Source organism: Emydura macquarii, unplaced genomic scaffold (assembly GCF_026122565.2).
Source record: "Emydura macquarii macquarii isolate MOO-44397 ecotype Brisbane River unplaced genomic scaffold, CSIRO-AGI_Emac_v2 contig_480, whole genome shotgun sequence".
Lineage (NCBI taxonomy): Eukaryota > Metazoa > Chordata > Testudines > Chelidae > Emydura > Emydura macquarii.
In genome coordinates this window covers 6,339,287-6,353,175 of record NW_027130617.1, presented here as the reverse complement: position 1 = coordinate 6,353,175, position 13,889 = coordinate 6,339,287, and the positions used below count along the sequence as shown (strand labels likewise).

The following is a 13,889-nucleotide window of genomic DNA, read 5'->3' as shown; positions in this document are numbered from 1 at the left end:
CTCTTGTTAGAAAACCAAACGCATCTGAAAACCCATGGATAACGTGTCAAACCATACAGTCAGAATAATCTTCCACAACCATTATTCCATTTCAGTTGGCTAATAGGGGTACTGCTATGCTTTTACTTTCCCTGTAGAATAATTTTGAAAAGTATTTACAAAAGAAAAGAAAGCTGCAGGGTTGTTATTTTTTAATATTATTAGCAATGTGATAGAACCTTTCTGTTGTTCTAATGAATCTTCAGAATAAGTCTGAAAAACTTACTTTGATTCTGTTTACAACAAAAGTTGCATGGACTCTGTATAGAAATAGAACTCCTAAGTAGAGCTGAACAAATACTGCATTTTTCGTTTTGGGGGCCTAACTGAAAAATCCAGAAAAACAAATTGGTTTGGTTCAAACCAAAACTGAATTTTTTTTTTCATGCCAAAATGGAAATAACCACACACAAAAATTGTGCTGGATGGAACAAATCGTTTAATTTTTTAGTTAATTTACTATTTGCCAAAAAAAAAAAAAAATTCACGTAACTCTACTCCTAAAATCTGAGGTCTCAGGCACTCAGTCCCAATACACCCAGCAATGACTTGCATTAGGACTGGAGCACCTGGCCTGCAGTGCTCTAATGTTCCTCCTAATTCAGTTTGATATCAAATATAAAACAGAGTTGTATAATACCATTTTTTTTTAAATCCTGCAGGAAATTATATATTAGTTTTAGCCTAGGAAAAGAGCTATTACATTTAGGATTATTAATAATTTCTGCTGAGCAAATATAGAGTGGTTTATAATCAAATGCAAAGTAATTTGTTATGCAGTCATAGAAAGTTAATCTGGCTCTTCCAACATAAGAGTAGGTGGGGAAAAGTCAGAATAGCACAATCTCATACACTTGCTAAGCAGTGTGAACATGTGGCAGGGGGTGGGGATGAAAAGTTATCCATGTCAAGGTGCAAAAGATAATAAGACTGGAATGGTTGTCAGCAACCCATCAACATAGATAATAATTAATAATTCACTTAATAGATTTTATGCTGTTTTATATGAATTAGTTCAATAGGAGTAGAAACTTCAGGCAAAATAAGGTAGTAGCAGGCAGGATAGGAATGCAGGCTGATGAGGGCATTTATCCACTCCAGGACAGAGATGTGGGCCTACAAAAATGGGCACTCTTTCCCTCTCCCCTGCCTTTTTCTCTCATCTACTCCCACCATGCCCCTGCATCTCTCTCCTTCTCCCACCCTTTCTAGTATATGGGATACACATGGGGGTTATCTTTCCTCTAACAGGGCCAGGATACCCAAGCAGGTAGGATCTTTTCTTCTTGTTCCCTGATCCCATGCAGTCCTTGGGCAACAGAGGAGAATGTGCAGGGGGTGCTGAGCTGGAGATGGTCCACTGAAAAAGGCATTTCACCAACCATAGATTCACAGTAACTGATATTCACTGATACATGTTATAGGATTTCACACTCAGAATGCTATAACAAATGATAGATATAGCTGTAAGAACTGCAAATAAGCCACAATACATTGTCCTACAAAATGCGTGGTGAGCACTGAAGGTGCCCAGTGCATTGCTTGATATATGGATGCATGTCATGGTCTGAACAGGGAAACAATGATAATTTGAATATTGCATATAGTCATTAGCTATCTCTTTTGCAGAGTAGACTCTGAGAATCGCAACATGCCCTGATATCTGATATGCTAACCCAGGATGTTGATGTTACATAGTGCTACCAGCAGATGGAGGCAGGAAATATATATAATTTACAAAGAGGGCTGTAGCAGCTGGATAATACTCCATTCCATCCTGTCTCCCAGCAGCTGGGGATCATCATCTCACCTGCTGGACTAAATTGTTTGGTTTCTCGCACTACAGTTTTCAGTTTCACAGAGCACACTTAAAGCAAAATGTTCTAATTTGGGGCTAGTTTGTATAACCCTTACTCACCCCGGAAAGCAGCAACCCAGACGTCAGTCCCAGTGACTTTGGCATCAAGGTGCACAATCAGGTGGGCCCTTGGTACCTAAAGTTAGACAGCTTGGGGCAGCTCTTCACCTGGTAAAAATTATCAGAGCTCTGCTGAAATCAAAGGAGCTATGAGAATTTACACCAGCTGTGGATCTACCGCTTAATTACTGACCCCATTTTCAGAGGTTCAAAACTGATCTTCCACAGCTCCCATTGATCTGAAAATGTTGACCTTAGTTTTTAATGAAACATGCTCCATGGCATAGAGTTTTATGTTCTCTTTTCCCCTTTGCTCCTAATGGAAGTCTCCATAGAAAGTGGGCTGACATTTTTGGTATCTGTACCTCCTCCTCAGGGGCAGAATTCTCTCCTTTTGCTTTATATAGATTTCTAAAATTATTAATTAACTAAATGTAAGCCTTTGGTTTGATAAGAAGTATGTTAGGTATAGCTATTTTGATAATTTGGGATAGGCTGGTGAACCCAAGAATTCTATTTCTGCTGCTGAATCATGTGATCTGCGGTACGATAGCATTTTCCAGAAATTCAGATATCGGCAATAAAAGGTGTTAATTCATTGACTTGCAGACAGACATTTTGCAAACAGTTTATAAAAAAGTTAGTTGGTAAACACTAATCAATACTGTTTTCCAGTGGTGCCATTAAAAGTATGAAAGAAATTCTATGTTCAGACAAGACACAGATATATGAAGCTGAATGAATCAATGGATAATGAAAGGCAAAAGTATAATATTTTTCACTGCTTTAAGTGAACCTTGACCAACTTTGTCTTTAACCATACATATTAAAGTTAACAGGTTTACAGCATCTTACAAATTTCCAATATCTAACAAACTGTGCACTTTTTCAATTGTATACTAATCTAAACAAAAATTCTTCAACTTGTACTATTGCAACAGAACAACCATAAACACATGAATATATACTATGGATGAGTTTAATAACCTGTTTTTAATCTGTTTTTACTTAGATTCATTTGTCTCTGATGGTGTTAACCATTGCAGAAACAATAACCGCTTTTGTACTGATCTTTGTAGCAGTGATGGGATGGAGTAGTGTAAGTTTTTCCCAATTTCTCCCCACCAACTTTCTTGGTTAAAACATGAAAGAAAATATTTCCTTCTCATTCTGGTGCCTTCAAATGTAAATTCAGAAATGAGTATTTCACTAAAGACCTTCCAGTTAGGGTGACCAGATAGCAAGTGTGAAAAATCAGGACAGGGTGTGGGGTAGTAGGTGCCAATATAAGACAAAACCCCAAATATCAGGACTGCTCCTATAAAATCGGGACATCTGGTTACCCTACTTCCAGTGTATAATCTACTACTGTTAGATTGTTTTGCCGTTTTGCTAGTCTAAGTAAATTGTTCATATGCAATATAATCTGTCTTGTCACATCATTCATATTTTAAACACAACACATCCTGCATCTTGGCAGGGGGTTAATCTAGATGACCCTTGTGGTCCCTTCTAACCCTATGATTCTATTATTCCCTTTATTTATTTCTTGCCATTATGATGTACTGAGTAGCTGATGAAGTGATTTCTCTACCTCTTCTGTCTTCACCATTTCACCTCTTATATTTCCTTGTTTGTTTCACATCTCAGATATATACATGTCTTCTGTCCCTAACATGGAAAGCTGCCTACCATATTGCTGTCAGAGATCAGCCTGAACCAGAGGCCCAGAGCCAAACCCTCTGAATCCCTGAAATACTGGGAAAGTTTTTGCCCAAATCTCACAAATTGGGACTCTCTATGTATTACCCTGAATCAGAACCTCTCCTAGCTTTGGGAAGCTTCAGATCTGGAATCAAGCATTTCTAATTCCTGTAGCAGTTACAAGTCCTGATCCTGCAAATTTACTCCTTACTCCTGAGCAGAGTGCCACTGTTGGCAACGGGATTGCCTGTGGGAGTAAAGGTGTGCACTTGCAGATCCCTTTACAGAATCAGTGTCATATAGCTACTTATCTAGCTCCCTGCCTGCAATGCTTTCCTTTCTCACCATGTAACCTACTGTAACACATTACCCTATTATTTTACTTTTTCCTACCAAAATACAGTTTTCTGTTAGCAAAAAATGCTGCTCAGAGTAACCAGTATTACCCACTTTTTGGAGGAAAGGGGTTAGGATAAGAAGTTCTGATTGTTGTTCTGATTATTATTGTTATTACTTACATTATCCATCTGCTTTGTTTCCCTATCTTTGTGGGGGAGAGTGGAACTTAATTTAATAGCTTACATATTGTGGAGCTAAAACTATAGATTTCTTCAGGGAAAAATAAATTTAAAGATTCATTGCCATACACTGGCCCTTTGATGGATTTACAGTGAAATTTCAGGGCCAGATTCTACTTTCGATTGGACCAGAATAAATCTGCAGTGACTTCTTTGACTTCAGTAGAGTTATTCCAGGTTTAGTCTGGCATAATTGAGAGCAGCGGTTAAGAAACCAAATCCCAAACATCAATACTATTCTGTTCTCTTCCACAGGATGAAGAAGCCCATGCTGTCATTGGATGCATTGTCATGATTCTTTCTTTCTTTCAACCAGTGATAGCTTTTTTTCGGCCTTCTCCTCAAAGTAAGAGGTATGTACATCTAAGTGAACAACAGAATGGACTTTTAAACCTGGTTCATGTATCAAAAAGACTTAAAAAGTTGTTATACTGTAGATAGATCTATCAAGTTGGACCACATCCTGTATGTAGGATTTTTAAAGTCAAATTATTAGGTGATGATATACTGCAAGTTAGTTGGAGTAAACAAGTGTGCAACAGCATGAGGAAACAGTCCTTTGAATCCTGCTGGTCACTTCTGGGATTTACACGGGGCTTCTTTGCAACAAAATAGAAAGTGTAGTCACTATGGCTTCCATTCACTTTTAAAGGTGACCTACATAAGGATTTTGTATGCTTGGAATTTGGTGGCCGTTTTCTGCTATTTTTTGCTATTAGAAATCCAGTCTGTGCTGGAAGACTGAATGGAGAACGAGTGAAATAATGATCTCACAAGTCTAGAGGTCTAGATGAGCAATTGAAAGGGGAAGGGATTTTCCCTCAGACTGTTGAAAACTTTTATTGTTTGGTTTTGTGAACACCTACAGATCTCAATGACTAATTCACTATTCTGGAGACAGAATGACTTTGCTAAAGATACAATAACCCAACCCTTTCTATACACAGCCTGGAGGGCCTCCAGCAAACCAGACTTGATTTAGCAGATGGTAGACAGACAGACAAAGAAACAAATTCTAAAAGCCAAGTCACCAAAACAAATACTAAGCCTTACCAGCCTTCTTTCTACATTAAAAGGAAGGAAAAGAAAATAAACCCAATAAAAAAATTCCTTCCCTGCTCAGCCGATGGTCTGTGTGGTGGCAGTAAGATACTTCCCCCCTATTTAAGGATGAACTTCCTCTCCAACATACTCTCTGGTGAGTGCGGCTTCTCCCATTCAGTGTACCTTTCCATTCCTCCATGCCCATTTGCTTATCAATATCGGGAGACCCTCCCAATTCTCCCCCATATAGCCAGAGTATCAATCTGAGCAGGAGCAAGCAGGGGATTAAGGTGGATCTGACTTTCCCTTAGCCTTCTATATAACCAGGTAAGAACAGTGGCAACATAACCCCTAAAGCCAGAGTGCTGCTACAGTGGCCTCTCACTAGACCAAGATAAATACTTTGACAAGCTTGTGCATATGATCTGCTCAAAGCTTTCCTCTGATAAATGCAACCCATTCAGAATTAACAAACTATTGCATGACTGATGACTTCTTCTAGATGTTAAGAAAGCAGCTTACCTAAGATTTTGAAATCATCATTTTAAGCAATGCTAATGGGTTGCAGCTGAAGTAGTCATTAGTGTATCTACTTACCTTTGGATATAAGGTCACATTAGTTTTCATTTAGACGTAAGAGCTCCGTAAGCCCTCAGTTTTAGGATCTGCAACAATATATTTGTTATCCGTAAAAGGTTTAGACTCAAGTGTGTTGACTGGCTCCTTCACACCTCTTCAAACCACAAGTTCAAATGATAGCTCAGATTCTTCAAGTCTTGTATTTTCACTTACAAAATATTGACATCCCATTTCATTACATTGGGTCTCTTACTACTCCCCACTCTTGCTTAGTACATGTTTCTGTTACAGATGAGTCAGAACCAAAATTCCATATTCAGACATAATTGAAATTCCATATTCAGACCTCCTCCTTGGGGGTGTTAACATTTTTTTCATTCACTTGAGAGAACAATGAGTCTTGGGAAGTTTTAGGGTCATGACAAGTAATATGTGATGGATTTATCAGACCCTGGATATTCTCTATCAGTACCTATCAGATAAGAACTATAATTTGGAATCAGATTGTAAGGCAGCAGACGGAAAATCTTTGGGAGAACAGCACAAGTGACCTGCAGTAGTTATTCTATGGGGGAGGAGGGTTCTTAGAAGGTTGAGGGGGAGGAAAGAGAGAGAGAGAGAGAGTGCATGTGTGTGTGTGTCTTGGAGGGGGTGGAGGGCAGCAGGAGGAAGCTGCAAAAAATGGGAGAAAGTGAGAGGATTCTGAAAAGACGGCTACTTATGTACAGCACAGCAAGCATTCAGTAACTGACTGCAAAACCTTTTTTTTTTTTTCAATGAGAGGCGCCTTTTGCAATTCTCTATAAGAAAATCCCTCCTATGTGACCCATCTGCCATTTCTTTCATGGCTTTCACTTGAAAAATAATATAATGATATCTAATCCCCTTAAGAACCTATAGTATTTCCCCGAGGGGTTTGTTATCTCTTAGGAATTTTGAAAACTAGTCTGGCATATTATTCACTGTACTGTCTGTGTTTTTCATTGTGAAGTAAAATTTTACTACATCACACTGCTGTCATGTAAAAGAACAATAATATTTAACACATTTTTCTTTTGTACCCACAGGAGATTCATTTTTAACTGGTTTCATGCTCTAAATGCTTTGGTCATAAAGGTCCTGGCCAGTAAGTTGGTGTTTTAATATTTAAATAATGCACTTATAACTACTACAGATTCCCCTTTGGCAAGCCCAGATATTCCAACCAGAGCTAGTGAACTGAGTTTACTATTCCATTTTTAATATTATTCATCCTATTGATCAATTTTCCAAAGGAGGCAGGAGTCTAGTCTAGAGCAGGACTGGAAGTTAAGATTAGGACTGGTTGAAAAATTTTCATCAAAACTGTGCTTGACAGAAAATTGGGGTGTGTTTTGTTTTGTTTTATTAGGTTTTTTTTTTTTTTAAATTAAAATACCTTTTTTGTGAAAACTGCTTCCCAAGAAAAAAAAAATTATTTGAAATATTTTGAAAGTTTTCAGTTGTCAGTTTTGGCTAAAAACTGAAATAATTCAATTGACAAATGCTACCACAGTTGTCGTTCAGTTATCTCATGTCCTATTTTCCTCTTTCAGCTAGGCTCCCCAGCTTGACTACATCTCCCATGGCACACCACAACTATGGAACTCCAAAGATATACCAAGACGAGAGTGTTTGGTGCATCATGGGAGATGCAATCTGACCCAGGAGTCATGAAGAACTCAAACTATAACTTCAGTGAAGTGTGAATTTCCAAATTAAACTATTGTGGTTTTCAGCCAGTTTTCAGTTTTTCACCAATCGGCCAAAACTATTAGTGGCAGATTTCAACTAAAACAATTTTTTTCATTTACGTTGACATTTTCCACAGGAGGGCAAAAAAAACCCCAACATTTTCCATTAGTCAGAATTCCTGTGTTCTATTCCCAGTGCTCCCACCAATTTGCTGTGTTCCCTTCCACAAGTGTCTTAATTTCTCTATCCTCAGTTGCCCCATTGCAAATTGCTTAAAATATTACAAAGAGCCTGATTCAGAGTCCACTGAGGTCAATTGAAAGGTAATGGTTACTGTATCAAGCCCTTAACTCACAAATATTTAAACTTAATCAGCATTGAAAGGTCTGAAGTAAAGTGCCGTAATAGTGCAAAATATGATGATTATTATAATTATGACTTATAATTAACATGGGTTCTCTTGTCATCTAAAGTTAATTCTTAGCTGTTTCTATTTTATTAGCCTTAATTATATTTTGAAGTACAGGTAACAATGCACTGATTCAACCTGAGTCATGAATTTTTAAACATAAAACAGACAGCACAAGTAAAGAAACTATAACACCTTAAAGCATTTTTAGAACATTAATTGAATTAGTGTTTTACCAGATATTGCACTGGCATGAAACAGGAACATTTGGATGCTTTTAAATATGGAAGTGGTTACTTCTTTAACAATAACCAATATACATCATCCTCACAGGGCCATTACTGGAAGTCAGGAATGCTAGGGAGTGCCATGAACTGTGGATAGAAGAGTCATTATTATCAGTGTGTGGCAGGGGGCCTCTGGGCATTTCTGAAAGGCCTTTTCCCCATGCCCTGGCTCCACATGCTGCACCCAGAGCACTTAGGGGGCTTGAACATAACTGCAAGTGCTCTAGGCACCCAAACACATGGACAAGGATGGTGAGTGCAGGCTGGCTGGGACAGCATTTCTTTTTGGCCAGTTTCCATTTTTGTTCCTCTCCTCATCACTCTGGTTCTGCTTCCCAAGCCAGTCAGCATTTGTTTTCTGCTGACATCAGCAATGCTGGTGGCACCACCTCCAAACAGTCAAGGCAAAAGTGCCATGCTGGACTGGCATACACAGCCTAAGAGAGGAGCCACCTCTACTGCCGATGGCTCTGGCTGGGAACTCCAGCTACTGCTGCTCCCACTGCTGTTGCTGCTGCTCATGTGCTACGAAGGAAGAAGAAGGGAGCAGAGGAGGAGAACAGAATCCCCAGCCCCTCTGCTATCCAGCCTTAAGCGCTTGCTGAAGACCACCCTAAGCATATACTTAAGTGTAAAGGCTTGATTGGGACCTAAACACGTGCTTAAGTGCTTTCCAGAATCAGAGCCCTAATGAAGAAGAGACTCCCATCAGCGCCTCTCTCTTTTTTCCAAGTGCATTGCCCTGCCACTGAGACTCCACCTGTGGCATTCACTTATCCTACCCTCACCAGTCTCCATAGGATCAAAGCACTGAAGTCAGGAGCTAACTATCTGCTTTTACAGTGTATCACCTGGCTGACACACAGGGAATTAAATGGGGGGCAGGAGTTTCTATAGCTTGAGCTATACCAGATTCATACCCTTTGTAGACTGGGCACAGAGGAGGATCTGCAAAGCACACCTACTAGTGGATTACATCACCATTATTAATGCTGCTTTCCAATCTTCTGAGTAATATTTTCAGATTAAACAAACACACACTAAAAAATGAAAATGTCTATTGAAATTGTGAATGGAATCAAGAGTGATCAATGGTGTGTGTTGCTTTATTTTGTTGATCTTCTCTTTAGTTGCTGCCATATTTCTGGGACTGCAGATGCTTGACTCCTCTCCCAGCCAATGGATGGTCAAAACTATGGGAGGATTTGTAGGATGGGAGGCATTAGTTTTCGTTACACTTGATGCAAATGCTTGGTTGAAAAAGAAAGGTAAAGGTCAGCCACAATTCATATGAAGAAATATTTGTTTATTTTAGCAAAGGCAAAAAATAAAATGAAGACTCATAATTTTCTTGGTTATATTTTTCAGAGAAGTCTGAAGATCCACAGAGGAAGGTAATATTGACATTACACATTTTAAAACATTAATAAGATGTAAAATTATTTATTTTTCATACCTTTGAAAATATATTCTAAATCACTTTGGAATGTAATCTTGTCAGATCTCTTGAGTAAACTGGAGTACAGTTGAGTCAGTACCCAGAGGGCAAACACAAACACAAAATCCTGGGAGCTGCAGGAAGATGAATTTTTAAGGGACTAATTATGAGATTAAATTATGGGATTTTTAAGTGACTAATTAAGGTATTTTTAAGGGACTAATTAAGATCACCTAATCTAGCCTCCTGCATCAGGCCTTTAATAGCTGGTTGCACTAGTGCTTATAGTAGAAAGACTTCCCATCTTGATTTAAAGACATCAAGTGATGCAGAATCCTTCACAGCCCTTGGTAAATTGTTCAATTGATTAATTAGGATCACTGTTACAAATTTGCACCTTATTCTCAGGCTAAATGTGTCTAGCTTTAACTTTCAGTCATTGGCTCTTGTTATACCTTGTCTGTTAGACTAAAGAGCCCTCTGCTATCAGAAATCTTCTCCCCACGTAGGTACTTATAGATTGTGATCAGATCACCCCTTAGCTTTCTCTTTGGGTTGAGTTTTCAATTGGTGGCAGTGCTGAGAGGAGGGGACACTGTTGCTGGAGGTGCTCTCTTTCAGATGAGAGGCAAATAGATGTGTTCCCAAAACATTCCCTGAAACTTTTTGCAAGTGTAGCCAACATCCTAACCCCATTACCCTGGTCAAATCCTAATTTGGATAATTACATTCCGGTTACTTAAACCCACATGCATTTTCAATTAGACACACAGTTTCCACTCTACTCTTTTCTCAGTCTTCTCCAGAATGGCTACTCTAAATTCCTTCTAGTGTTGCCAAGTGCATATGACACGTATACTAATTCTATTTCATTATCAATAGATAGAAAACTGGTACCACTTTCAAAGCTTCTTAGTATGTACTTGGGCTGTTACTAAAACTGATGTACACATAGAATATCCGTTTGTTTTCTTTGAATAACTTCTTTTTTAATGTTTTTCTTCTTTCTAGATAAAAAATGAAATGGTTTTATTTTTAATCTATACATGTGGAAACCTGGCATTTTTAATAGCACTGCTTGTGGGAATTGGAAAATCCTAAAATTGACGGGATTTATCTTGGAGGAATGAAGATTATTCCTATTTTGAGACTCTTCTAGCATAAATACAAAGAAATAATGAACACTGATTAGAAATTGTAGCAAGCTTTTAAATTTTTTTGTTTATAAATAGTATTTTAGGTTCTCTAATTGACATTAATCATTTTCTACACAAAAATTGAAAATTTTTAATAAGTGAGATTCCATCAAATATGTATTGGAGATGTTATACCCTGTATAGTACAATGCAGATAATTATTTCTGGTATGTGAAAGGTAAGAAGGCAATATATAAATACTAGATGTTGAGTCGTTTTTTATTACACTTCTTTCTAACCTTTGTCAATGTTTCTATCTTTAACAAAAGAGGATTTGTTTGTGTCGAGAAGGGAAAGTTAAGGACCTGATTTTCATGTGACTAATTTAGGCTTCATTCCTGCACGAGAATCGCACAGGCAAATCTTGTGCCCACCCAGAATCTTATTGACTTCAGGATTTCAGTGAGGATCAGAGTAGGCTCAGGGGTCCATCTGCAAGGTTCTCAGTGCAAGATCCACAGGGCCACAGAGTCTGTCTACACAGGAGTGGGAAGGTGTAATTCCAACCCAAGGAGATATACCTGCGCTAGCACTGATTGAGCTAGCATTAAAAAAAAACAAACCAGAAGTGTCGCCATGGCGGTATGAGCAGCAGAACAAGCTAGCCACCCTGAGTACATACATATGGGCTTGGACAATATCCTACTCAGGGCAGCTAGCCCATGCCATCCTCATGTCATGGTGGCCATTCTTCTTTTTTTGGCATGCAAGTTCAATTGAAGCTCAATCCATGCTACCTTGGCTATGTCTCCTCGAGCTGGAATTTATACCTTTCAGCTCCCGTGTAGACGTAGTCCCAACTACTGCTTTACAAAGTGTATTGCAGGTTTCTGCTCCCATTGATGTCAACCAAAAAACTCCCTCTGACCCCCATGGTGAAGGATCAGACCTGTAGATAACCTATTTCTGTTATCGTGCCCTGTTTTCATATGTTCAGAACTTTATTTCTTTTAGACTGCAAATAGGAACATGTGTTTACATAATGAAACTTTAAAATGCAGCTGTGTTCTGAAAATAATAGAAGGTCCCAGAACCCACAATGTTTTCTATATAAGATTTTTTAAAATAAATTATACTTTATTATGGTTTTTCTAATGCAATGTACATATGACGAATAATAAAGCAGACCTCAAGACAGGCTAACTAGTCCATAACCTTCAGCTGTGTACAACCATATTTTGTAATCATCTACTGGATGGGATGTATATAGGGCTCAAATTCTGCTTGCCTGCCTCATCTGAATGGTTCCACTGAACTTCAATGGGATTTAGCCCAGGCTGGATACTTTTGAATTTTTGGTGAAATATATTTATAACAATTAAGATATTAAAAACAGTTATCAAAAGAATGACACAACATATTATAGACTTAGAAGAACCATTCTATAAACCTTTGAAAGAAAAACGACTTTATGGCATTTATAGGATTGCAGCTTTATGGCATTTATAGGATGGCATTTATAGGCTTGCAGATAATACACAATAATGTATTATCCCTTTTGTCACTGTTGAGATAATAAAGCATTATCACTGTATTATGCAGTGTTGTTGTAGCCATGTTGGTCCCAGAATATTAGAGAGACAAGGTGGGTGAGGTAATATCTTTTATTGGACCAACTTCTGTTGGTGAGAGAGATGAGCTTTTGAGCTTACACAGGGCTCTGTGTAAGTACCTGAAGAAGCTAATAAAGGATATTACCACACCCACCTTGTCTGTCTTTACCACTGTATTACTTTTTTAGCTAAATAATAAGTTCTTGATTGTATCCAAATATCTACTGAACAATTTTATAATGTGTAGTTCTTCAAAAACAAAAATACCCTACTTCTAAGTTCCTTGCCAACGAAACATGAATTTTAAAATGATCCCAAATGATGTTGCTTTACACCTACAATCACGGGAAAAGGATAGAACTATGAAGACAAGAGAGGTCTAAAATCCAAGTGGTAAAATGCCTTTCCACTAACCCAAAACTGAATGAATGCAACTGATCCCAAAGTTGAACTCTCAGGAATGCTAAATTATGGGATGTGCACATTCTCACCCACTTCTTTCTTACATGAAACACTGAATTATATTCATTTTTTTCTTTTGAGAACTCTGTTACTGCTTTGGGAGAAGTAAAAATCATGATTTTTCTACACATCCAGTAATCTGGCCTACATTTACAGTGTATAGATGCCCCTCATCTCAGGCTTACGGCTACAGTTATAGCTGCTGGGTTTTTTTTTTCCATCCAGTTGTGGCACTCTGTTTGAATGAGTGGTTGCAATAACCCATCCTGAGCCACACCTAATCATGGTCCAGATTGTGTAAGTCACTGATGTTTGATCCTTTGAAAATAAAGGGAAATATAATAAAAGTGCTGATCCATCCTTAGGTATAGGCTGTGCAAAGAATACTATTATATTATTATGGCAAATGTGGTAATGAAATGAATTTTCCTGAGTTATTGCAGTGGTTCCCAAACTGTGGTCTGTGAACCACAGGGGGTCAACATCATACTACTTGGTGGTTCCCAGATAACCAGCTGGTCACTTTGGCATTAGCTCTCCAACTTGTTTCCAGCTACTAACGCTAATTAAAAGATACATTAATTATTTCCCTATTACTATCTTTCCGTATAAGCAATTGCTGTGGTTACATTACATAGTCGTGAAAGGGAGGGGCAGTGTCCATAAATATAGTATAGGTCACATGAGCGTTTGAGAGCCATTGACTTAGTGTATTAGATGAATAGTTGGTATGAAGTTATCCATGAAAGGGTTTCACAAGTTTACCTCAGAATCAAGATGAGCTGGCCACAGCAGTCATCAAGAGGGTCATTCAGGGTGGAATGCTTGTTACTTGTATTAATGGCCAAACCTATTAGCAAAAATATGTGCAATAGCCTTTGTGTTGTATGGCTTTGCCTATGCTACATTTCTTGCCATAACAATCCCCACTTTTGCTACCACTGATTGGGCTTCCTTCACGGGAGCCCT

The 13,889-nt window shown here is 38.3% G+C and overlaps 1 protein-coding gene across 4 annotated transcripts in view; it reads left to right on the top strand.

The window, feature by feature from the left end:
• The window catches only part of LOC137146753 (putative ferric-chelate reductase 1), a 33,412-nt gene extending 21,340 nt beyond the window's left edge, over nucleotides 1-12,072 (top strand). For 2 of the 4 annotated variants that reach the window (XM_067538239.1, XM_067538242.1), the window contains 6 exons: nucleotides 2,970-3,056; nucleotides 4,495-4,592; nucleotides 6,930-6,988; nucleotides 9,402-9,545; nucleotides 9,640-9,665; nucleotides 10,721-12,072. In XM_067538239.1, the coding sequence (XP_067394340.1) occupies nucleotides 2,970-3,056; nucleotides 4,495-4,592; nucleotides 6,930-6,988; nucleotides 9,402-9,545; nucleotides 9,640-9,665; nucleotides 10,721-10,810 (504 nt within the window). In that variant the 3' untranslated portion in view covers nucleotides 10,811-12,072. Of the gene's footprint in view, nucleotides 1-2,969; nucleotides 3,057-4,494; nucleotides 4,593-6,929; nucleotides 6,989-7,436; nucleotides 7,562-9,401; nucleotides 9,546-9,639; nucleotides 9,666-10,720 lie in introns of those variants that run through there. The other 2 variants (XM_067538240.1, XM_067538241.1) reach the window with 2 other exon arrangements.
• The last annotated feature ends 1,817 nt before the right edge of the window (nucleotides 12,073-13,889 follow it).